The following is a 23,451-nucleotide window of genomic DNA, read 5'->3' on the forward strand; positions in this document are numbered from 1 at the left end:
TAATGCCTTTTAAATAATAACCTATTATATCAATAGTGTTTCATTATATTGTTTAATTTGTTATTATAAATATTATTGCAAGGAACAACTTCATAGATATTTTTGAGGGATTTCCATTTCTGATTGTCTCTGTTTTAAGAGACTACTGAAAATTTAATTTCTGGGCCAAAAGATACAAATGTTTTTGAGGTCCTTGATACATACTGAACAGTTGTTTTTTAGAACATTTATACCAATTTTTATTCTACTGGCAGCAAATGAGTACCCATTTCACTGCATGTTCACCAGCATTTAGTATTATCAAGGTATTTTGCATGTGAAATTTCTTCTTGTTTTGTTTGCTTTATTAGGGAGTTAGGTTGTAGAGACATTATACACACAAAAAATTAGCCATTTCAGCAAATTTTGGAGGCTTCTTTCTTTCTTTCTTTCTTTCTTTCTTTTTTTTTTTTTTAAAGATTTTATTGGGGAAGGGGAACAGGACTTTATTGGGGAACAGTGTGTACTTCCGGGACTTCCCTCTAAGTCAAGTTATTGTACTTTCAATCTTAGTTGTGGAGGGTGCCATTCAGCTTCAAGTTGTTGTCCTTTCAGTCTTAGTTGTGGAGGGCGCAGCTCAGCTCCAGGTCGAATTGCCATTGCTAGTTGCAGGGGGTGCAGCCCACCATCCCTTGAGGGACTCGAGGAGTTGAACTGGCAACCTTGTGGTTGAGAGCCCACTGGCCCATGTGGGAATCGAACTGGCAGCCTTCGGAGTTAGGAGCATGGAGCGCTAACCACCTGAGCCACCGGGCCGGCCCTGGAGGCTTCTTTACTAACTGAAAATCATAAACATAAAACCTAAATTCATTGTTTTCACACCTTTCATATTTATATGAAGTCCTCGTGTTTTCTGCAAATGTGGAAAACATTATGGCTGTATAAAAATGATTTTAAGTTTTAACAAGTCCAATTTTAAAAACATCATTGTGAATAGCAGCATAATATTCCACTGAATGGCTATATAATTATTTAGTTGATCCCCTATAGTTGAACATTTAATTCTTTCCCACTTTTTATCTGGAAATGCTGTGATGAAGATTCTTGTTCATAAATTATTGTCACCATCTGATTACTATGGACTTACAATATGTGTGTCATGTTACTGTGATGATCTGACTTTAGCATGTACGTCTTGTAACTAGGCTTCAAGACTTACTTCTGAGCCTAGTGTACTTCATCAACTGAGCTCCTGCCTTATTCCCAAGTCTTTGGTAGCTTCATTCAAATTACCTAAACTCACAAAGCCTTAGTTTTCACTTCTTTAAAATAGGTAATAATAATTATCTCTAAAGACTATTGTCAAAGATTAAATGAGATTCTCGCTACTTTTTACCTGCCTATCCTTCTCCTATTCCATGTTCTTCTAATTTGCTGAAAATCAGGAGTGAGCCCTGCCTCCATCACCAGGTAGGTCAAGTCCAGTACCCTGGTTCAGGCACAGGAATAGGACCCAAGCAAGGGCAATCAAAATCTATTTTGGGGAATCAATATGGACACTGGGAAACGTATCCTTTTGAGAACAGGAGTCACCAAGGGCCAGACAAGGAAGTCAAAGGGGAGAAAAGCAAAGCCATGGGAGCTGGAGAGTGAATTTGGAGTCCCTGGATCCAGTCTTCCTCAAAGACTTAAACTTCCAGCAGGGAGGTCATTCATTGACTTCCTCTCTTTGTTCCAGTTGGTTTGTTCTGAGCTTCTGTTACTTGTAACCAAAAGAGCCTCACCAGGTATGTTTGCTATTAGTAGTTAATCCTACTTTTTAAAAAGTATATTCTGTAGGGCTTGCAGCGACATAATGAGGCTAGTCAGGCAGGTGGAGGAAAGTGAGTGCTTTATTCTGCGCTCCCGGGCGAGGTTCACTGGTCCCACAGACGGGGGCCGGTGAAGTCGCGCCCAGGGTAGAGGGAGGGAGGCATATATGCGGTTTTTGGGGTGGAGGTTGGCTGAGTGAGGTGGCAGATGAGCAGGCCCCCCAGCGCAGATTGGGTGTGAGCGGCTGTGTCCGGAGTTGCTTATCGCACCAGCGGTCTGCTGCCTTTTCTGGGAAACGCCAGGGGCCTCAGTCTCTGTCATGCGGGGAGGGGTCTGACTTGGCAGAGGGGCATGACTTGGCTCCTGGGGACGGGTCTGACTTGACAGAGGGGTATTTTTGGCTCCTGGCCGCTTTGACCATGTCCATCGCTGACCTAACATATTCAACTAGCACCACTTCTTGTTCATTTAGGCCACTGGACATAGGGCTTCATGTCATGGCAAATACCATTATATTTAGAGTACTCTGAGGTTTTTCTTTGTTACTTTTTCTTCAAAATGAACATGTTTTGCTAAGTCTTACTTTCTTTTACCCTAACGTAAACATTGCCCCTAAATTTAAAGTCAGAAGGACTAGAATAGCTTTTCTGTTGTTATTGTTTTGCAAGCATTCACTTGTGAGGTTGAAACAGTCACAAGTGTGGTTCCTCTACACATGAAAACCATCTAGGGGAAAAGGTTAATGAGCTCTGTCTTAAGTTTCCTAGAACTGCTATAACAACGTTTCACAAAGTGCATGGCTTAAAACAACAGCAATTTATTGTCTCAGGGTTCTGGAGGCTAGAAGTAAAAATTCAAAGTGTCAGCAGGGTCAGACTCCCTCTGAAACTTGGAGGGAACGACTTCTTTGCCTCTTCCTAACTTCCGGTGTGTGCCATCAATCTCTGGGGTTCCTTGGCTTGTAGGTGCATCACTCTAGTCACATGGGCTTGCACGTCGTCTTCCCTCTGTGCTTGTCTGTATCTATGTCCAAATTTCCCCTTTATAAGGACACCAATCGTATTGGATTAGGGCCCACCCCAATAAACTCATTTTAACTTGGTTATCTCTGTAAAGACCCTACTTCCCAGTAAGGTCACTTTCTGAGGTACCACGGATTAGAACTTCAACATATCTTCCCTGGGGGACATAATTCAACCCATCAGTCACCATGTAGTTTTAATAATAGATGAAGTAAATTGTTTGCAAAGGTAACAATTTCTCCCACCCTTGTTTTCATGGCAATGCTACTTTGCTGCTCCTCTCCTCAAGAACTAGAGACTATTTCACCCTTCCATTGAATCTGGGCTTTTAGACTTGCTTTGACCCAGCAAATGCAGTGGAAGTGATGTTTTACCACTTAATTTTAGATCTCAAGATGCCTCACAGCTTGCACTCTCACTCTCCTGTTGGCCTGAGACCTCTTGGTGAATAAGTCTGAGATGGGCCGCTGGAGAGGCAATGAATGAGAACTGAGGTGCCCCAGCCAAGAGCTAGCACTAATTACCGGGCATGTGGGTAAGACCACCTTGGACTGTGCAATCCCAGTTGAGCCTCGGGAAGCTGTTACTGAAGTTGCATGAATGACATCATGCAAGACTAGCAAAGGAACTGCCTAGCTGAGCTCAGTCCAGATTGCTGGCCTACAGAATCAAGAACAAATGAAATGGTTCTTGTTTCAAGCTACTAAGTTTTGGAATGATTTGTAACATCACAATAAATGATTGATACAGTGGATCTGGTGTCAGAAGTTTGAAACTTCTGTCGCTTACTATGTCAGTCACCTCAGCCAAATCACTGAATTCAAAGAGCTCCTGCTTTTTTCTTTGTAAAATGTGGATATTTTACTTATCTTTTACCATCAGTTCCAGGTTTCAAGTTTTCAGTTTCAACTTAATAAAAACCCAATTCAAAGATGCAAAAGGCATAAAAGGAATTTGTCAGCTTAAGTAATTGAAAAGTTCAGGATCTGATCTGGCTTCAAGTATGACTTAATCCAAGGACTCAAGGGATGATATCAGAGGTTTGTTGCCTCCACCTCTCCCTTCTGCTTTCCTGTGTCTCAGCTTCATTTTCAAGCAGGCTCTTGCCAAGTAGAACCCTTTTTGTTTCTCAAGGCTTAAGTTCATCCAGGAGAGCTAACCCAGGAGGAAGTTTGACTTTCATTGGATTGAGTGGAAGTATGTAGCCACCCTCAAGTCAATCAGGGCAGAAAGCTGAGATGCTCCAAACAGACAAGGCTGGAACACATGTCCATGCAAAGCCAGGGAAGTGAAGAAGCCGAGGCAGAGTGTAGTGATGGAAGGAAAAGGGGTCAGCCTCATCAAGACTGTCTGGGGAGATTAGTACAAAGGAAAAGTGGAGTGCTATTACTAGAAGAAAAGAAATGGAAGCTGAGCAGGTAGAAAATAACAGATGTTCATTTCTTATTGCATAAGCTTGTTGAGCAGATGACAGTAATAGCTAATGTTTATTAAATGTTTATTAGATGCCTGCCTGGCACTGCTCTAAGAACTTCACTCTTTTTAACTTCTCAATTTACGAGTAGGTGCAGTTACTATTCCCTCTTTACAAATGAGGAAACTGAGGCACAATTGAGCAGGTAACATCAGAACCCAACAAGTGCCGGCTTAATAGCTTTTGCCTTTAACCACGAGTCTATACTCAAAAAGACTACCAGCACTATGGCAGGCAGAATTCTAAGATGGTCTCCAACATTCCTACTTCTGGTGTACAATCCCCTCTTCTGAGAGTAGGTAAGGATATGTGAATGTGACGGGATAGTCACTTCCTTTCTTAGGTTAAATTATATGGCAAAAGGGATGGCATGGTCACTCCCAAGACTCCTTCATAACTGACAATAGGGGGAGTCTCCTGTTGGCTTTGAAGAGATAAATTGTCATGTTGTGAGGGGGCCATGTGGCTTAGACTTGAGGGAGGCCTCTAGCTGAGATCCACCCTTGGCCCACAGCCAGCAGGAGAATAGGGATCTCTGTCTGACAGCTACAAAGCCCTGAATTCTGCCAATAATCTGAAGGAGCTTTGAGGAGGGCTCTAAGCTCCAGATGAGAGTGCCTGGCCAACACTTTGATTTCCGCTGAGGGAGATGCTGAGCAGAGGAAGCAGATATACCAGGCCGAACTTATGACCCACAGAACTGTGAGATAATAAATGTGTATTGTTTTAAGCTGCTGAATTTGGGGTAATTTATTACTGGTACCAGCACCTTCTTTTTGTAGCTTTCTTGTCTTTGCATCAGAGTAGACCCTCTCTCCTTTGGCACCCCTAGACCCCTCACACCCTCTCCTGGGGTGCTCACTGTGTTATGGAGCCCCTATATCCCCTGGGGGGGTGTGGGGGTTGGAAACACCAAGTGGGAGCATGGCAGGTACACTGGGGGGTCATTTTGTGCAGCAAAGACTTGATACAGTGTCTAGTGTGTGAGCTGTCCTGTTAACTGGTTGTAGAATGAATAAGAAGGCATCTTGTGTGGCATGCTTGTAAAATTCTATTTTGTTATGGAAACTGGTGGGGCCTGGGTTGTAAGAGTGCTTCCAACAGCAATTTGCGTAAACTTCACCCTTGAGTCCTAGGACAGTCACCAGGCCAGACCTAATTTGATGTTAATTTTTAGCGTGGTCTCCTATTAGTATAGTAGTAGTAATTCACTCTCCAAACCCATGTGAGGTTTCCCCACTCCTAAGCCATTTTTTTCCCATCCCACATTTCAGTGTTTTCTCAAATCATCATTTCTTTTCCCTTTCACATCTGTGGAGGTAGACAGGCCTCAGAATCCCAGCTCTGCTACTCACTAGCTAGGGATCCATTATTTTGTTCCTTTGAGCAGGTTTCCTTGTCTATAAAATGGGGGAAATAATTCTTAATGCTGGCAGAACTGTTGCAAGGACTCCGTGACACTGTGTATTCTGTACTTTGGAAGGTAAGCTGCACAAAGGTCACAGGCCTTGTCCTTTTTGTTTATGGCTGTGTTCCTAGTATGTCCCCCACACAGTAAGTGCTCAATAAATTTGCTGAATGAAGTTTATGGAAAGAATTCAGCACAGTGCGTGGTAGATAGTATTCCACAAATGGCAGTTTTTATGACGTCCACTTTGCAAAGGAGGAAATTCACCTGGAGCTCCGTTCTGATTCAAAGTCCACGGATTTCCCCCATTTTATCACCCAATTTTAATACGGTAGTCAAACACACAGGAGTCATTCTCACCTCGCGATAAGCACCCACTGATGACCGACATCCCTTAAATACAACACTCCCCAAAAAACTGACCCTCGGAGGTATTTATGCGGCAGTAAGGATTTTAACAAAACCAGGAAGGGCCAAATTCCAAAGCAAACAAAGTCGACTTATTCCCCGCCCTGGGGGAGGATGTTCACTCCCGTTCTGCTAAAGATAGAGCGCGGGCCCTCCCCGGGAACTTCCTGGCTTTTATTAGTCGGTAATCTCAAAGGTAACTTTTCAAAGGTTTTTGTTTTGGAAGTGTGGGTGTGAAACTGCTTCCTTAATCACAATTTGCGGTAGCATCTGTGTATTATTTGAAAACTTAGTATCCGGTTGGGATGTTTGGGTGGGTGGGGGACCCTGCATGGTGGGATGTAACAGCGGGGCCCGTTAAAACACTTGTCAAGATGATTTTTAAACAGGAGGCAGAAAAAAAACAGGAGGCAGAAAAATTAGGCAAAAATTACAAATGGCTAATTACCTTGGCTCAGTTACACGTTTAATCAAAAGCCCGCCTTCCCCACTTTTAGTGCCAGATTAACAGAGAAAAGTAGGGCGCTTAGAAGTCTAAACGATAAGGATCTTCTCACCGAGAGTAAAGGGACAAAACTCATTACAGATAAGGCCAGTCCTCCTATTTCTCCCCCGACGCCTTTCCCCGATTGCTAAAGCAGCAGCCGTTCCCGGGGTAGCTGCACGGAAATAGGTCCAACCCCGCGGGCTCCTTTCACCCGGGGGGGCGGGGGCAGGGGTAAGAGGCGCATTTCCTGCGCCCACCCTGCTACCAGGCCCGAGTGCGGGAACCTTCGCTCCTTTCGTGGAGGTGCGAGTCGGGAAAACTCCGCCACCGATCCACCGTGGCGCGACGAAGTGGGGTGTGGGGTTCGGAAGGACTGGATTTTGCCAGTCAAGGATCGATGTTCCTCCCCTTCCCCCAACCTCCTCAGCCTCTGACTTGGCCAATGGCAGCCCGAAAAAGCAAACAAAAAAACAAATAAAAAAACATCTCGACGCCACCGGAGGGCAAAGGCCGCTCGGCTTTGTTTCCAGGCGGGGGAATGCGCTGGGCTGGGGGCGCCAACAGCGGGTGAGCAGGGCGCGCCCCGCCGCGGTGCTGCCGTGGCGATGAAAACCAACGGGATGCCCCGGCCCCTAAAAAGGCTACCGGCCGCCCCCCTCCTCTCCTCAGTTCCGAGTTAGGTCCCCCACCCCCCAAGTCCCGGATCCCCGAGTAACGAGGACGTGGGGAGACCTCTCCAAGCCCGCGCAAAGCGCGGCGTCTTTAAGAGCTCGCAGAACGGGAATCTGGCAAAGACTTGCCGGTCCCGGAAGGCAGCCGCTCTCCTCTTTCCCTCCAGGACTCGGCCAGCGTCTTCCCCAGGCCCCAGATTGCCCCAGGCAAGCCCGCAGATCCCGGGGTCGCGCGCGGTGAGAACTGGGCTGTGCGACCCTGTGGAGAGGGTGGTAGTAGAGCGTGGCTGCTTTAAGAGTGCGGAGCGCGCGCGCCCGCCGGCAGCCGCCTCTGCTGCGCGTCGCCGCCGTCGCCGCGCGCCCCTGCTCGCGCGCCCCCGCCGCCGCCGCCGCCGCCGCCGCGCGCCCCCTGCTCGCTCGACGGCTTTAAAGTCTCTGCCAGGATCCATGCTCACATGTTACTTCCTGTATGGAGGCATGGCCAGTTTCCAGCCCCGCGCTCCCCGTTCCTCCCCAGCCTGCGCCAGAGCCACAACTTTCAGGAGCATGGACTGAAGGCGCCCTGGCCCCAGCACCCCTCTGAGATCCTTTGTGTTTTTCTCCATTTCCTCCGGCCGTTTCTATTTTGGGGGGGGGCTCTTCGCTTCCCCCGCCTCTCCCCTCCCCTTCCCCGCTCGCAAACATGCCTCCTTCCTTCCCGGGGCCCTGAAAGAGCTGCCTGCCTGAAGCCCGGAGACGCCGCGCCGCGCTCAGCCCCGCGGCCGCCCGCCGGCTCTCGGGCTGCGCTGCGCTGCCGACTCAAGTTGGGGATCCTCGGCTGCTCGCCGCCACCGCCTGCGGTCCCTGCCTGCCCCGGGCCCCGGGCATAGCCGCCTCCCTCCGACTCCTCGCGTTTCTCGCTCGGCTTGCTCCTTTTTGAACGGAAAGCAGTCCTTCTCGGCCGAGGATCGTCCCCAGCGTGGCTCCGCGTTCCCGGTCACTTTTTGAGGTTTCTCGGGGACACTCGGCGGCTTCCCGGATTCCAGGGGCGATCGGACCTCTGAGCGCTGGGGGCCAGTAGAACGGTTGACCAGGGGAAGAGCACGGGCTTAGCGGAGGCTCACACGGAGGCAAGAACTTATTCAACAAGTTTATCCTCCTGCCTTTCTCTTTTCGATGTGCGTTTTCGGACATGCGGAGGTTACTGGAACCGTGTTGGTGGATTTTGTTCCTGAAAATCACCAGTTCAGTGCTCCACTATGTCGTGTGCTTCCCCGGTGAGTGCCGGCCGCCGAGGGGACGCGGCCCTGGCCGGCGCACGCGGGGGATGTGGAGTTGTCGCCCGGGCACGAAGCTCGGGCGCCGGTCCGAGGGACCCCGGAGAGGGTGGAGGGGGGACCGACGCCCGTGGAGGAGAGAGGGATCTGCTCTGCTCGCTTTGGTGGCGTTTAGGGAGGCTCGTGGTTGGGGAGGATGGAAGAAGGGGCTGGCCGGGGAAGGGTTCAGGGGCCTCTGGGGGTCTGTTCTCGCTCGGGTTTGGGGAGGGTCTGGGGGAGCCGGAGTCGGGAGAAAAGGGGACTCGCACTGCTGATCCTCCACCGTTTGCGAGAACTAGAGTTCTGGGGCGGTTGGGGAGACTGTGACCAAGGGAAGATGCTTCTGTGGGTTTGAGGGGCCCAGGGTGCGCCCCTCGCTCAGGCGGTGATTAAAGGAGCTCAGAATTAGTGACTTGCGTTGCTGCTCCGCGACCCTTTGGAAAGGGTAGTTTTCGGCGGAGGGTATCTGGAGGTTGACCGTGGAGGATTGATGATATTGGGAACAGTCTGCGTTCTGGTCTCCGGGGCCAGGGGACCCCCGGTCGGGGCTGGAGCGCGGGGCTGCGCTTCGGTGCTGGTGCGAGGCGGCCATCCCGGGAGCGGGGGCCTGGGTGCGGTGGGAATACAAGGAGCAGGCGGTTAGGGAGATCTGCGGCCCTTTTACCCCGAAACTCTGGTCGGCTGGGCTGGTCGGGTCGGGGCGCCGGGGACGCGTCGGCGGCTGGGTTGCTATTCGCGCCGGGGCGGATTTTTCCGTCTCTCGCGCGCCTGCCTACCTTCATCTCTGCCCTTTTGCGGGTTGTTCGCGGCTGGCAGATCCACACTCGCTCCTTTTTGGCCAGGTTAAGACAGGGACAGTATTTGCGATTGATGACGATAATAAGTGATCGCACGTAGCGGTGTGCGGCTCGGCGACCCTCCACTTCCAGCCCTCCCCCGTCTGACCCCCCTTCCTCTCTCCCCTCCTGGAGGGCAGAGGCCAGCCGCCTCCCTCTACCGTTTTGCAGGCTCCCCGGGCTACAGCCCCAAGCTCCCGCGAATTCGTCCGGCCCCCTCCCCAGGGGTGGAGGCCACATTCTCTGCCCTGACTGGGGAAGGAGTAGGTAGAAGGGGGGCGATTCGTTTTTCATCCCTCGCTTTCTTAAGGACAGAGAACCCCCCGCTTTTCTGCCTTCTCATCCTCCAGCTCCTGGATACCCGGAGGTGGGTGTTATCTGTACCAAACAAAAAAGGGAACGTGCCCCGGTGTTTCTCCTCTCCCTGGTGACAGCCGCCGGTCTCCGGGCGGCCGGGTTTTGGTGCAGCCGTTCCCCCAGCTCCGTCGTGCGCCCTAGAGCAGGGCGCGGGCACTCTCACTGCCCTCGGGGACTGGTAGCGAGTGTTCCCTTTGTAGGCATGGGGGGTGGCCTCGAGGGGCGGAGGCAAAACACTTGTCTTCGGCACCCCCCTTTTCCCTCTGTGCATTCTCCTGACCCTGGAATCTCACGGAGCTTCTGCCACAGCCCAGAAACCTAGCTGGATGCCGAGCGAGGGCATGCATCCACACTCACCCCGAGGCTTGGGGTTTGCCCACCAGAGGCCAGCCTTCTTGGGGCTGTAGGCGGTGTGGGCATTTCCTCTTAAAAATGCACTCTCTCCCTTAAAAGATCACTGCTCGGTGTTGGTGTTAGTCGTCTGGTCCTTCTAGACTTTCGTCTTTGCTGTGGACTCCGGCAGAGTGGACTCAGGTGTACACTGGGCTCGAGTTCTGTACGGGTCACGCTTTACTGGGGGCAGTGGGAGGCAGCAGGGTAGCCTGCGAAACAAGGAATTTCTAATTCCGCTCTGGCCTTCTCCTTACGCTCGGGCATGCAGTCAGTGGGCTGGTCGTGATACTCTTTTTCCTGGTCTGAGGAAGCTTCAAATCCAAAATAGGACCGCCAGTGAGCCCGCCTTGGTGGGGCTTGGACAATTTTAATCTGCCATATTTTGTTTTAGTGCCCCGGTTGCGAGGTAAATAGCGCATTCCCTGGTCCGAGAGCCGAAGGGTGTCAGAAAGGGAAGGGGCAGGGGTTTGGGGCACGGGGAAGAGGAGATGTGGTTTGGGAAAGTGCCGCCAGAGAGGGTGCAGCAGCGCTTGGAACCAGGCAAAGTTAAAATGTCAGAGAGCCGTGGGAGACGCTGGCTTTCGGTTTTCCGAAGGTGTCGTGACATCGCTGGACCTCAGGAGGCGCTCTCGAGCCACTCGGCCGGGCTCCTGCCACCTCCACTGGTAATGCTCGGCCACCTCGGTGCCCTGAGGCCTTGGTGGGAGCCAAGATGGGAGCCGGGATGGGGTCCGCGCTGTCGGGGTCTCAGGCTTGGGGGCTGCGGTTGCGCCTCTGCGGAGCAGACGAGCTCAGCTCCGCGCTGCTGCTCCTGGCCGGCTCTAAACCCCATGGAACCTTGAGTTCGGTTTGGGATCCCCCTTGCCTTTCATAACCTTGGAAGCGTGTAATCTACTTGACACGAAAGATGCAAATGCTTCTGGTATTTGATTAGGGTTCTTTCTTGTGAAGTTTTAACCAAAATCCCTTGTAGTTTTGTTTGTTTCCTCTCAGAATTAAACCAACTTTTCAGTTGCATTTGAGTTCTCAAGCATCTGTAAGGATACAGGGGAGCTGTAATTTGGAAGGGTTTTGGAAACAGCCATGGCATGGCATGGGTCTTGCCCCAGCCGATCTGAAACAATGCCTTTTAGTCTCTCAACAAAAGTATGGCGTTGCTGTTAGTGTTTCAAGTGATATTTCCACTCTCTACAGCAGAAGGGTGATCAGACATGATATAATGCATACGTACTACGTTCTTTTCTTTACATGTCTTAAAAATATTATGGAAAAACTTGTGAAAATGGGAAACTGTAATGGACTCTGGTCCTCCCACTCAGCTACAATTACCAACTCAGCCTTCCTCTTCCATACCCCCTGGATCCTCCCTAACACCTCTTTATTTTACCCCTAGTTCATTTAATAAGCCTTTGGTATATATCACTATCACTGAGAATGTAAGTGACTCCAACTGGATATGAAACACGTTGCTTGAGAGGGGTAACGTTTTATGTATTTTTCATTCTTAAGCTATTCAAAAGGAACGTAAAAAAGAATTAATTTTTTTATTGATTTTTTTTTCCTCTCCATCCTCAGAGTGAAACCTCTTTGATTCTGATACGTTTTGTACCCTAATTAGATTACATCCAGAGGCTGACGTTGGAAATACTTCAGATGGATAAGCTCTGCGGCATACTTTGGAGGTGTCAGAATCTGAGGATCCATGATTGATGTCCCGTGCATCTCCCTCTAAGCTGTCTCGGTGTATTTGCCTGTACACGCTTTAGTCCTGATGGACGTCCTTTATGGCCTTAAAGAAATGCAAAAGTAATATTTTTAAGTCAGCTGCCTCGCTCTGAGGGATGGGGTGAGCAATGCAGCCTTGTCCCCACACTCTCCTTTCAAGTGTCTGATTTGAAAATGGAGAATCTTTATCCAGTCTTGGTTCCTCTGACATAGTTATGGAATGAAATCTTTGATGTTTCCTTCTAAATAGTATTCACATTACAGAGTTGATGAAGTTAGCACATTAATACAAATTGGCATAACAGGACTTTTTGGAAATAGGAGAAGTTGCTGTTGATGGTGGCAGAAAGGTTATAGGAAAGGTTGGCTGAAATGAGAAAAAGTACTAGCCAATAAGTGAAACTCTGAGCATCTCCCCTTAATTATGGACTTGTTTTCACTGAATAAAAGATTATGTTTATATGAAGTAGTACAGGGAATGCTGATGATTTTATGCAGCAAAACAAAACAAAACAAAACAAAACAAAACAAAGCTCCTCTCAGATTCATGCGTCTATTTTGAAAAACTCCCAAGTTAATGTAGTACAATCAGTTGTCTATCAGTGCACCGATTGGAATGAACTCTCTTGCCATTCATGTAAGATTGTTTAAGATGCCCTAGAGCAATTGTTATTAAGGGGCCCCCTCCTGCATCCTTACCCCCTCCCCCATTTTTTGGAAACTTCTTGACCCAAAGGACAGCCTGGACACTTTCATTAGCCTTACCTACATGAAGAAAGCAAATTAAGTATTGCTAATGCTTATTGCTTTAACTCTTCCCTTTTATGGTGAAAGGTTTTTATTTACTTCTTAAATCTGAATTTCCGTTCAGCATTTTAAGAGAGCATGAAGCACAATGCAATGTCATTTCTAAGCAGGATGAAGATTATACTGTGGATGTGCATTCTGAATTGCAAGAGTGAAAAAATTTGTGATTAACACTTTCATTCTGTGGCACATCCATCATGTCATCACATTTAAGAATTCAGAGTTTATGGGAGAAATTCAGGATATCTAAAGTTACCTCCAAAGTGCTTGATGTACCCCCAAATAAATCCTTGGTATGCTTCGGTTACAGGTTGACCACTATCAAATGACAGGTGGTAATCACTGAAACTGCATTTTTGGCTGTGTCTGTGTAGAGAGTAAAAGCTCTGTGCATCAAACAATATAAAGGAAGCCAGAGAAGTGTGCCCTGCCAGCCTTGTAGTTCTCCATCTGAGTCTGATCTGGGCAAAGCTGGTGGCTACTGAGGTACTCAAGAAAGTGAGAAATGGTCTTCCGAGAAGAGCCTGCCCCCAGCAGGCACTGAGAGCTTTTGTGGAATTCTGCAGCAGTAACTGAGTTTGTTCCGGAATGAGGTTGCTTGGGCCTGGGCACACATTAGGCCCTCAGTAAATATTTGGAAATGATTAAAAGATCTGATACCTGGGTTTCTCTGTCTGACAAATGGGAGTGACCTGCTTGCTAAGAACCAAACCCAGGACTACGGCAGTGTTCTGTGCACTTAAAGATCAAATGCACATCTGTAAAAAAAGAGCCATCTGATTTGACTGTTTTTGATACTGTGTTTATGTGGTAGTGTAACAACAAAAACAAAAAGCCAAAAAAAATGTTTTGGAAACTTGTTTATTTCTCCCTGCTTTGTCCTACAATTCCTCTTTGTCTCAAATTTCCAAGATCATAGAATTGACTCTTTAAAAACATAGATCTAGAAGTAATGTCAGTGAATTTCATTTTCAGAAAAGTCTCTGATGATGGAAATACATAATGTCAATTTGTGGTTTGCTCCTCTTAGGAAAAGGATTGGGAGGTTTATAGTGACGGCTGTGCAAGATTGCCTGAAGTAGCTAGAGGGCTCTGTGTGCTCCTGTATCCTCCTGGTGGGAAACGTGTAATTGGAGGGGCCACTTCACCTAGCATCATCTATAGCAAAACGTTTGGTGTTTTGACTGGCAGAAAAAATACCCATGTGAGATGCTTGCCAGGCCTATGCAGGCTCAAAGTTTTTATGACCATGACACTTGATATGATGTTTAAAAAAACATAGAAAGTGCTGGAGGGATGACAGCAGACCAGGTTCCAAATGTGCTGGTTTTGAACACCCCTCCCGCCCCCCCCAACTGAATTGGGTGGTGCTACTGATGTAATTTGCATGGGGGGGGAGAGAACTTTGGTATCTGTCAGCCAGTTTATGATCATCAGTGTACTGTTTCATCAGCATATAGCAAGGAGAAGTCTTAGGAACCTAGAACCTGTTAATACTTTTTATTTTCTTTCAAAACCAGGTAGCTGTGGAAAGTTGTATGGAGTATATCAAAGTACGCTTAAGAATATGGTCTCTGGAGCCAGCTGGCCTCTGCTATTACGAGTTGTGGGGCCTTAGACAAGTTACTTAACCTCTCTGTGCCTCTTTTATTTTTTTCTCTGTGAAATGACATAGTGATTGTACCCTGACTCCTAAAGTCTTTATGAAGCTTGAATGAGAATGCTTGCTAAAGGACTTAGCCCTGTGTGTGGTAAATAGTAAGTGCTCAATAAATTAACTTTTTATTTCATGTATACTGAAGAGATGAGGAGTATGTGGGAAGAGGAAAATAAAAAGGACAACTGCATGCAAAAACAAGAGCATTTTAGAAATTAAAACTCACATGCTATTTTTTTTGTACTTGAGGGAAGGACTAAGGACTGGCCCAAGGGCATCCCATGTAACATTAGTAAAATGGTTACGATTCGAGGTGTAAAATGAGAAAGCCTCAGTGAAGCCTGAGGTACCTCCTTACTCACATGGCAAAGGAGGTCTCCACTTTCCCACCTAAAAAAGGGAAAGATGTTCTCTGCAGGCTTAAACTCTGCCATGTGAATGTCCAAAACTCCCCCCTGTGGTGTTATCCTTCCTGGAAAGAGTTGCTTGGTCCTGCACACTGTAATGCCTATTCTTCTAAGGTCTTCTGGACTGCAAGGTAACCAAGGAGAATGGGTCTCTGTTACTCTCCTTTCTGGGCTTTAATCTTGTGCTACTAATGAGAAGCAAGCAGTTGTATTTGGGTGTTGCTTTTATTTTGTACTTGTGTGACCGTTGCTCACGCTGATGTCTTGGTCTCCACATCTGCGTAGATTCAGACCTGCAGAGCGTGAGAGAACCGTGCACGGGGCTTAGTGCCTGCCTTCTAATCAGTTCTTTGCAAACTGAAATCAGCATGATGGTTTTCTGGCCAAACAACAAAGTGTGATTTTTAAACTACTCAACTTAGCTATTTTTGGGCTGTAGCAAAGTGACACAGTTGGCTACTGAAATCTAGCAACTGAAAAAGAAGAAACGAAAGCATAGTTCATGGAATATGTTAACACTTCCATGTAAGAAAATAGGACAACTGGTCTTATTTTTGGGTCTGTGATACTATTTTTCTCACGAGAAGACTGAAGCAGGTTGTCGATTGATATTGCAGAGGGTATACTTTTGAGGAATTCATACCAGTTACTATATGAAGCCAGGAGGTATTTTGAGGTTTTACACCATTGCAGCCTCATTAAGTTCCACAGTGCACTGAAATCAGATAAACTCATCAATTTGGAATGATTTGGATAGGAAACACAGCCATAAGCAATTTACCAAATACCAAAACATAGTTCAGATTAGTGAGGGAATGTAATTGACTTTCCAAGAGTCAAGTTCGTCGTGAATCTCAAAAAGATTTATTTACAAAGCAGTGGTTATTTACAAAAGACTTCTTATTTGTAAGAGAGTTCTAGTCATTTAAAAAAAATACCACTTTTCTGAAGTGTTTGGATTCAGTGAGTGTGGAGGCTAAGAACCCACCGATGGCTTGGCTCCGTCACTGGGTAGCTGGCCTGCCTTGGCCAAATTACCCAGCATCTTGTGGAAGTGGCGTTGGGTGATATTGGCTTGATCTAGTTGCTGTGCCTGAGTTTTTTATATGCTGCTTGAATCCTCTCTGGAAGTGGAAACCATGAATATCCCCACTTTAAGATGAGAAAACTAAAGCTGAAGGAGGTTGTCGTTTGTCCAAGGTCACCCTTGTAGTACGTGGGAGTGGCTATAATATGTCTCTAATCATTTTAGGATTATTTTGAATTTCAAACTGGTTGCTCTTTGGAAGCTGTTTTTCGTACTTGCACAGGAAGGCCAATTATTACAAGACAGACCCAGCCTGTGGTTTCATCCTAGTGCTTTTCCCATGTAAAAGCAAGTACCATAAACAGCGGGTGAAATAAAGGTGTCTTCCTGTATTTGCTACAATTAAATAAGGAAGTAATGCAATTAGTATAGGATTTTATTTGGTTACATGGAAGAGATGACCTTTCAGCAAATTACATTAGCTTCTGAATAAGCTGATAATAACTGGATAGAGTGAGTTTGTTAGTTTTTTTGACTCTTCAAAATGATCTACGTCGATTTAGTTTGTAATTTGAGAACTTTTGTTTGGGGCATTGCATAAGGTTACTTTTAATAATGTGATACTATTATGCCTTATATCATTTAAGGGTGTGCTGCAGGCTCTGAATCACAACTTCGGAAAACGTCTGAGGGAGTTGTACTTGGCAAGAGTGGTTTGGGCTCTGGATTTTCCTCTGGCGTTTAGAATTAGCCATGGGAGCCAGCCCAATCAGCTGTGGGATCTGGGCAAGACTCTCAGTTCCTTTGGGGTTGTTTTCCTTACCCTTAACTAAATGGCTTCTAAAATTATTCTGGAATTTTAGGGATTGGTGATTCCAGCCTAGGCACTTTGGAAGGGTTGTGGTCCTTCTGCAACATGCAAGGCCAATGACCACTGCATATTATATTGTGATTTGTGCGGTGGACTTCGTGTTAACTTTCCACTGAGAGTTTGCTTCCTAAGGCCCTGAGAACCTGCTGATTATCTTGCTGACCTTGCTACAGAGTATCCCCAGGGAGTAGCAGACAAGGTAGTGAGTGGATCTTGGTTAATGGAATGCCTATAAGCTATTTTCCGTTTTTAACATTAAACCTTATTTCTCCTGGAGTGCAGGTCAAAAAAACAGAGGTTTGCTCATGCCAGCGGAGGTATGTGTGGCTTTAAAAGTATTTAATGTGATTTATGATTGGAATAGTAGTGGCAGTATTCTTTGTCTGAAAAGAGAACCGAGAGGCTCGTTTCGGATCTTTTGTCTTACTCTGGACAAGAGAAATGGAGAAACAGTCATTTGCGTTACCTGGAGTTCTGCAGGTGGCATCTGACATGTTCTTTGGTCATACTGTGTTGAAAAAAGAAAACAGCGAAAACAGTTGAGTTAAAAATTAGGGTGTTTCACATTTGTACTATCAACAAGTATAACTTGTGTACCCATAGTGTGCCAGGCACTGTTCCGGGCACGGGGAGGAGGGCAGTGATGACCAAAACAGATGGAAACCGCTGCCCTTGGTGGGGGTGGGCTTCCCACAGAAGTTGAGGTTACTCCTGAAAAAAAAAAAAAAAGAGGTGTGTAGAGGGCCTGTGTTCTTGGTTGCCAACAACAGTAAGCTGGAACTAAGTCGTGGCTGTCCCCTAGAGATGGAGCCCGGCCCGCAGCGGTTATTTACAATACTCAGCTGGTCCCTGGAGGTGTTTGGCACCTGCGTGTAGGTGATTTCTAGATTTCTACCTGAGGGACAGATTTTTTTGTCGTTGCTTGTTTGGGGTGTTGTATTACCTGGATTGGTGGTGTGTAAGTGTGTGTGCGCGTGCATGCGCTAGTGCGAGCATGTGCATCATGGGCTGAGGAAGTGACCATTCCTGTCAGTCTACAGCTTAGCTCTCCTGGCTGTGTCCTTTTCTCTGCAAATGGCATGCTGCTTGGACAGTGCACAGTAATGTGGCGATTTCCTATTGCTGCTGGCTTGTTCCGTTGAAAACAGCTGTGTTTTGAAAAGTCTCCCCTTTGACGTGAAGAAATAGCCCCCTTGGTCACTTTCTTGTTGTCAGAGGACTCGAGGAAGGCGTGATTTGGGGACATAAGAGCGAAGGACATTGACCCTTGGAGTAGGATCTACACAAGTTATTATTAGAGGTGTCGTATTCGCGGATCCCTTGCCAAAGATCATAATTTTTCCACAAGACATCCTTGACCTGCTAATTTTTTGCACATGAAATCCATGCATGGATTTTGAATAGACGATGGAAATAATCACGTACCTTAATTTTTCCAAAAATGACGGATGAAAACCTGAACTTTGAATTTGATAGAGTGGCAAGTTTTTGGCATGGACCGATCAAAGATTTGAGGGGGTGATTCCTTCACCCTAATTCCAGCATATCTTTATTATCTGGTTATTATAATATACACTATGTTCACATGAATTTCTCACATGACTCATAGCCTAAGTAGGCGATACGTTCTTTGAGGGCAGGACCTCATTCCTCCTTCCACCTGTTCTATTTTCAGTATCTGGTAGGAGTGGGCATATTTGAGGACTGATGGAAGGAACAGATAGTGCTCTCTAAAACAATTACAGGACATTTTACAAGACATTGGTACCGTTGTATGTGGTTTGCAGAAATGCCACGTTTGTATATTTCAACCTCTTAAGAGAAATGATATTCAAGGTTAACATCTTCCTGAAGAGAATTCAGAATGTGTATATTGTCATGGTGTTTCAAGTCCCTCTTTAAAAAGGGAGAAGCTAAATTTTGTATCTTCTGTTGCTGGCCACCAAGGTATCTATGGCTGAAACATATTCTAATTAGAGGTCAAATGTCTTGTGGGGCCCTAGGGTTATGCTTTCATGGTTCCAAACCTTTCTTTTTCTCTTGTGGAATAATTTAGGCTACCTTTTGGGACTCTAGTATTCGTTGCACCAGAAGTGGCCTTAGCTTTAGGGTCCATCTAGACGTAGGCATCTTCACTTCTGCTTTGGTTGTTCTGGAAATAGTGACCTGAGGTATGTTGAGGGCAGTAGAGCTTGCTTGTGCTAATTGTAAAGCATGAGATGAATAGTGACCTGTCGACTAGCAATGGCTTTGGGCAGGTTGGGCCAGGAGAATGGCTTGGCCTGCCCGAGCTGAGACCTTTTTGTTGCTTGACAAGTATTGGTTTGACTACCTTATTTAATGCCCTCAGTTAGACAGATATTGGCTGGTACATCATGGAGCTAAATTTTCTAGAACACATTGTTAATCACTGCCTGCCCTATTTTATTTCTCTCCTATCCAGTTGTTTTCTCTTCTAAACTAGCCATTTTCTCTACATCTATGTGTGCAAATCACTTGACAATTTTAGGCATCAGCCCCTCATTTTCTCAATTGGTCAATTGGGACAAGCTGCTGAAATTATTTCATGTGCTAGAGAGTGGGGAACTCCGGCATTAGACTTCTTTCTGGACATTTTTTTTAGAGTATGATTTTTAAAAGAAAAACTCTGTGATTGAAGCATCATAACTGATACAAGTGAGTTACTTTGCTGGTTCTTGAGGTTTTTGCCTTCACTGGTTATATTAAGTGGAAGGAAAATTGATTTCTGGAGAATCTGGGTGAAATGTAAGCACTCTGACCAGATAAAGGAGTTTGTGCAAATAACTCTTTTATGCCTTGGGACCTTTAGTAGGGTTTTGAGGAAATGAGACTTCAGACAAGTGGATTCTGATGAAAGAGGCCCTGCCAAATGCAAGTGTTTTGAATTGCACAGATCTGTCAGTCAAGTTAAGTAACTGGCCCCAGTCAGTGAATTCTAGCTTTGTCCTTCACTAATTTGGGCTATTTACTTAACTGTTGGTTTTCTCATCTGTAAAATGGGGGAGTTTGAACCTCCTAGAGTCCTTTGGAAGATTAAATGAGATACCGTGTGCAAAGCATCAGAATAGCATTAGATATGCAGGATGTTACAAATGATACCTGCTTATAATAGCTGTTGCTTACGGTTTATGAAACGAATGCTTGAATAAGTATGTTCTCAGTTACTGCCATGCAACCCTATGAAGAGATGGGAGAGCTGGAACTCGGGGAAAGCAGCAATCCTACATTGAATGAAGTGGAGGAATCGAAATTTGAACTTGGCTTTTCTGGATGCTGTCATGTGTCTCAGCTAGCAGAGAAAATGATGGATAAATTTAACGGGCACATGGCTACTCAGGAATGTTTCTGGTTGACAGAGATTTACTAACGATGGCTATTGGATTTTTAATTTGCTCTGTATGCCCCCAGCTTGGAACAGGTTCAGAGCTACTTTTGGTATTCTTATTACTGAAATTGTGTGGATATAATGTAAATGCCTTGCTTTGTATTTATTTCTGTGTTAACATGGGACCCTGGGTGCATATGGATGGAGACATGCAGTGGAAGTCTGAAACGCATATTTTGTCTTCTTGCCATTGTGTTATTTTACAGTTTTTCTACACAGGGATTGGAGATCAATATTTGAAATGAAGGTTCCCATGCCCATCGCTGTGGCAGACATTGCTAATCGATCACGGAGCTCTTGCCTGCAAATGCCTGGTGTCTTAGAATGAATGCTTCGCAAGGGTTGGCTTGGAGAGGACTTTTGTGCCATTCCTGAGCTATGCTGAGACACAGCCAACCTTTGAAAATATAAGGAAAAGCTATCTACGGGCTTTTATATCCTTGGAAATAGGTTTACTGCTACATGGACAATCTTTAAGCCATAGAGCTGTCTCGAAATTGACTTGAAAGAGCAGGTATCAATAGCAAGTATCCTGATCCATGAAACTGCTTTACGCTCGTGTTTGACTCACTTTCATTCATTCAGGGAAAAAAAAAATCTAACCTCTTGATGGTGATTACATCATATTCTAATTGGTGAGCCCTACTAATGGAGGTTTAGGGACCTAACATTAGTGACTTTTTTCCTTTCTTGAAAGCCCAGAGGTTTTGCATCAGATTATGGCTGTTGTAGGCCTGTTGATATTCCAAAGTGACACCTTTCTGAATTCTTAGCTATTTAAGTAACTGTGTGGGCTTGGTGACCGCAGTTATTAAAACTGTGACCGACGGAATGGATCCTTCCCCCGTGTTGTTTATACCTGGTAAAGCATCTTGTGTTTACTCTGAATAAATTCATTGTTACTGTCAGGACGGGTAACTTGTTTCTCAAAATTTGAGTGGTCCTCTGACTTGTGTTATTTTTATTAAGGAAATTAGAGAGTCGGGATAAAAGGTGAAAGGATTTCCTTTGAGAAGTTGACATCAGATAAATTTGTGGCGTTTGGTTAATATACCAAGTACTTGGATGACATCAAGTAATCCCATACTTGTTTCCTGGATATTAATTTTTCCCCCCTAAGGGTCCCTCTGATGTTGAGCCTTAGCCTTGAAATGTGGAAGCTAAGCATGGAAGCTTCTAGCCACATGTGGCTGATGGGCAGTGAAATGTGGCCCGTCTGAATGCAGATATGCTTTAAGTGTAAAATACACACTGGATTTCAGAGACGTATGAAAAATTATGTGAAATGTCTCATTAAATTTTTACATTGATTATCTATTGAAATGGTAATATTTTAGATCTATTGGGTTAAGGGGAATACATTATTAAAATTAATATGACCTGTTTTTCCTGTTTCCTGTGACTATCACAAAATTTACACTCGCATACGTGGCTTGCATTGAATTTTTATTGTCCTGTCCGCCCTCACGTCACCTTCCAGAAGAACCATTCTCAGCTATCACACCCTCTGTGACATTAATCACCTCTTCTCCCTTTCCTACCCCTTCAAAAACGCAGTGTCAAGAGAGACTCTGGTCACGGATGCAGAGGGTTGGTTGCCTTCTGGAAGGCACTGTTACTAGAAAGCACTGGAGTCTGGGTATCAGGTTAGAGAGTTGGGGGTAATTGAGCTTTATGGGTTTGTTTGCTTATCTTGCAATGGGGTAACAGCCCTTGCTCCGTGAGTTTGTTTATGGAGTAAATGAAGTAAGCCATGCAAGGCATTTGGCACAGTCCTGGCAAATAGTAAGCACCTAAAAATAATAGCCATTATTGTTATTTTACTGGCTCCCGAATTTAGCAGAATTCCTGGCTTTGATTTCTCCCTCTTCGGCTTCTAGGTGGTGAAACATGTGGGACTCATGGAGGGTTGCAAAAGAGACCTGCATACTTTTAAAATGCCAGCAGCCTCTGCTGCCTTGGAAATCAAGGACAGCTTAGAAAATACCTTGAGCATTCTGTTTGAGCTCATGCTCAGCAACATGAAAGGGAGAAGGGACCTTGGCATCTTTAGAGATTGCAAACAGTCTGCAGAAGCTCTTTGACAGGGAGTGCCAGTCCATTACAGTGCTCATTCCCTCCTGCCTGGAGTAGGAGACTATAGAATCCTGCCTCACACAGCATCCCGGGCCCTTGCGTGTGCTCTCCTGGGTATTTTGCTTTATTCAGGCCCATCTTCCCATTTCTAGTTAATAGCCACGCTCATACCAGACCCAAGTGCTGGACTCCAGGTTATTACCAGTGGTCCAGGCTTTAACACACCTGTGGATATGGAGGTGGATTGAGTTGTAGTCTCTGTGTCCACATAATATAGAGAAGTCCAAACACCTCAGAGGATTTTTGGCTCCTTTCTCCAACACACTGTTAAAATGGGTGGCTTTTCTAGGTGGAGTAAATATTCTGCACTCACCAAACCGCTACTTAATTTGGAAATGGAAGTTAGGGAAAATGTGAGAGACAGACAAAATACACTTTTATCGGAAAGCTCAGGTCTGCCCAGAAGGGCTTCTAGCATCAGCTCCTGTGTGTCAGTTTGCACTTGCAGGTTAAGAACTAGGGCAGGGGTAACTGATGCTGGGAAAACCCATCCCGTTGAATTGTTTTTCAGGCTCTGGATGGGACTGCTTCCTTCCCCGAGAATGTTTGGCAGGCTGGACACATGCCCTTTGTTTGGTGCAGGTGATAAGAATCTGGGTTTCAGTTATAAATTCTTTTGTGAAGGATAAACAAGGATGGTGAAGTCTTCAAGTCAGAGTGTTGAAAGAGCCTGTGGGTCCTCACGCCTCATCCTAAGCCTGCCTTGGAAACCCTGGGGAGGAGTGATGAGAGCTGCTATGCTGGTGCATGTGGGAAGGGGAAGAAAGGGAGTTCTCCGAGGACTTCCTCCTGCTCTAAAGCAGAGCCAGATTTCAGAGTGACTCTTAAAGGGAAATAGTCCTCTAGACCTGGACTTGTATGTCCACGCAGAGCCGTAGTGCTTCCCTGGCCACTAGGGGTCAAGGCAAACCCCTTTCTAGTGATGTTCTGATCACCTGCATCTGCTACTGACAGCTGCGTCCTCCCCTGTCCTTTCAGTGGATCTGGGAGTTGACTCCTGTGTCCCGTTTTCTGATGGAAGCCCTGATTTCTAGGGAGAACACCTCCCTCCCCAGCCAGTCTTGCAGGGGTGAGGCCGGGTATCTGGAAATTCTACTGTTACCGCCACAGGTGTTTTTACAATGTGGCATGGCCAACACAAACCACCATTTATTGGGTATCTGCTATGAGCATCGTGGGCCTCATGCTAGCGGCTGGACACACCTTATCTGAAATTCATCCTTGTATTTCCTAGGTGTGCAAATAGAAGTTTTGCTTAGTTAAAAAACTTACC

At 46.1% G+C, this 23,451-nt stretch overlaps 1 protein-coding gene across 3 annotated transcripts in view; it reads left to right on the forward strand.

The window, feature by feature from the left end:
• Positions 1–8,058: 8,058 nt before the first annotated feature.
• Positions 8,059–23,451, forward strand: part of PTPRG (protein tyrosine phosphatase receptor type G) — a 685,327-nt gene continuing 669,934 nt past the window's right edge. For 2 of the 3 annotated variants that reach the window (XM_033132046.1, XM_033132048.1), the window contains exon 1: positions 8,059–8,517. In XM_033132046.1, the coding sequence (XP_032987937.1) occupies positions 8,433–8,517 (85 nt within the window). In that variant the 5' untranslated portion in view covers positions 8,059–8,432. The remainder of the gene's footprint in view (positions 8,518–23,451) is intronic. The other variant, XM_033132047.1, reaches the window with a different exon arrangement.

The sequence above is a fragment of the Rhinolophus ferrumequinum genome, chromosome 17, assembly GCF_004115265.2.
Source record: "Rhinolophus ferrumequinum isolate MPI-CBG mRhiFer1 chromosome 17, mRhiFer1_v1.p, whole genome shotgun sequence".
In the NCBI taxonomy this organism is placed as follows: Eukaryota; Metazoa; Chordata; class Mammalia; order Chiroptera; family Rhinolophidae; genus Rhinolophus; species Rhinolophus ferrumequinum.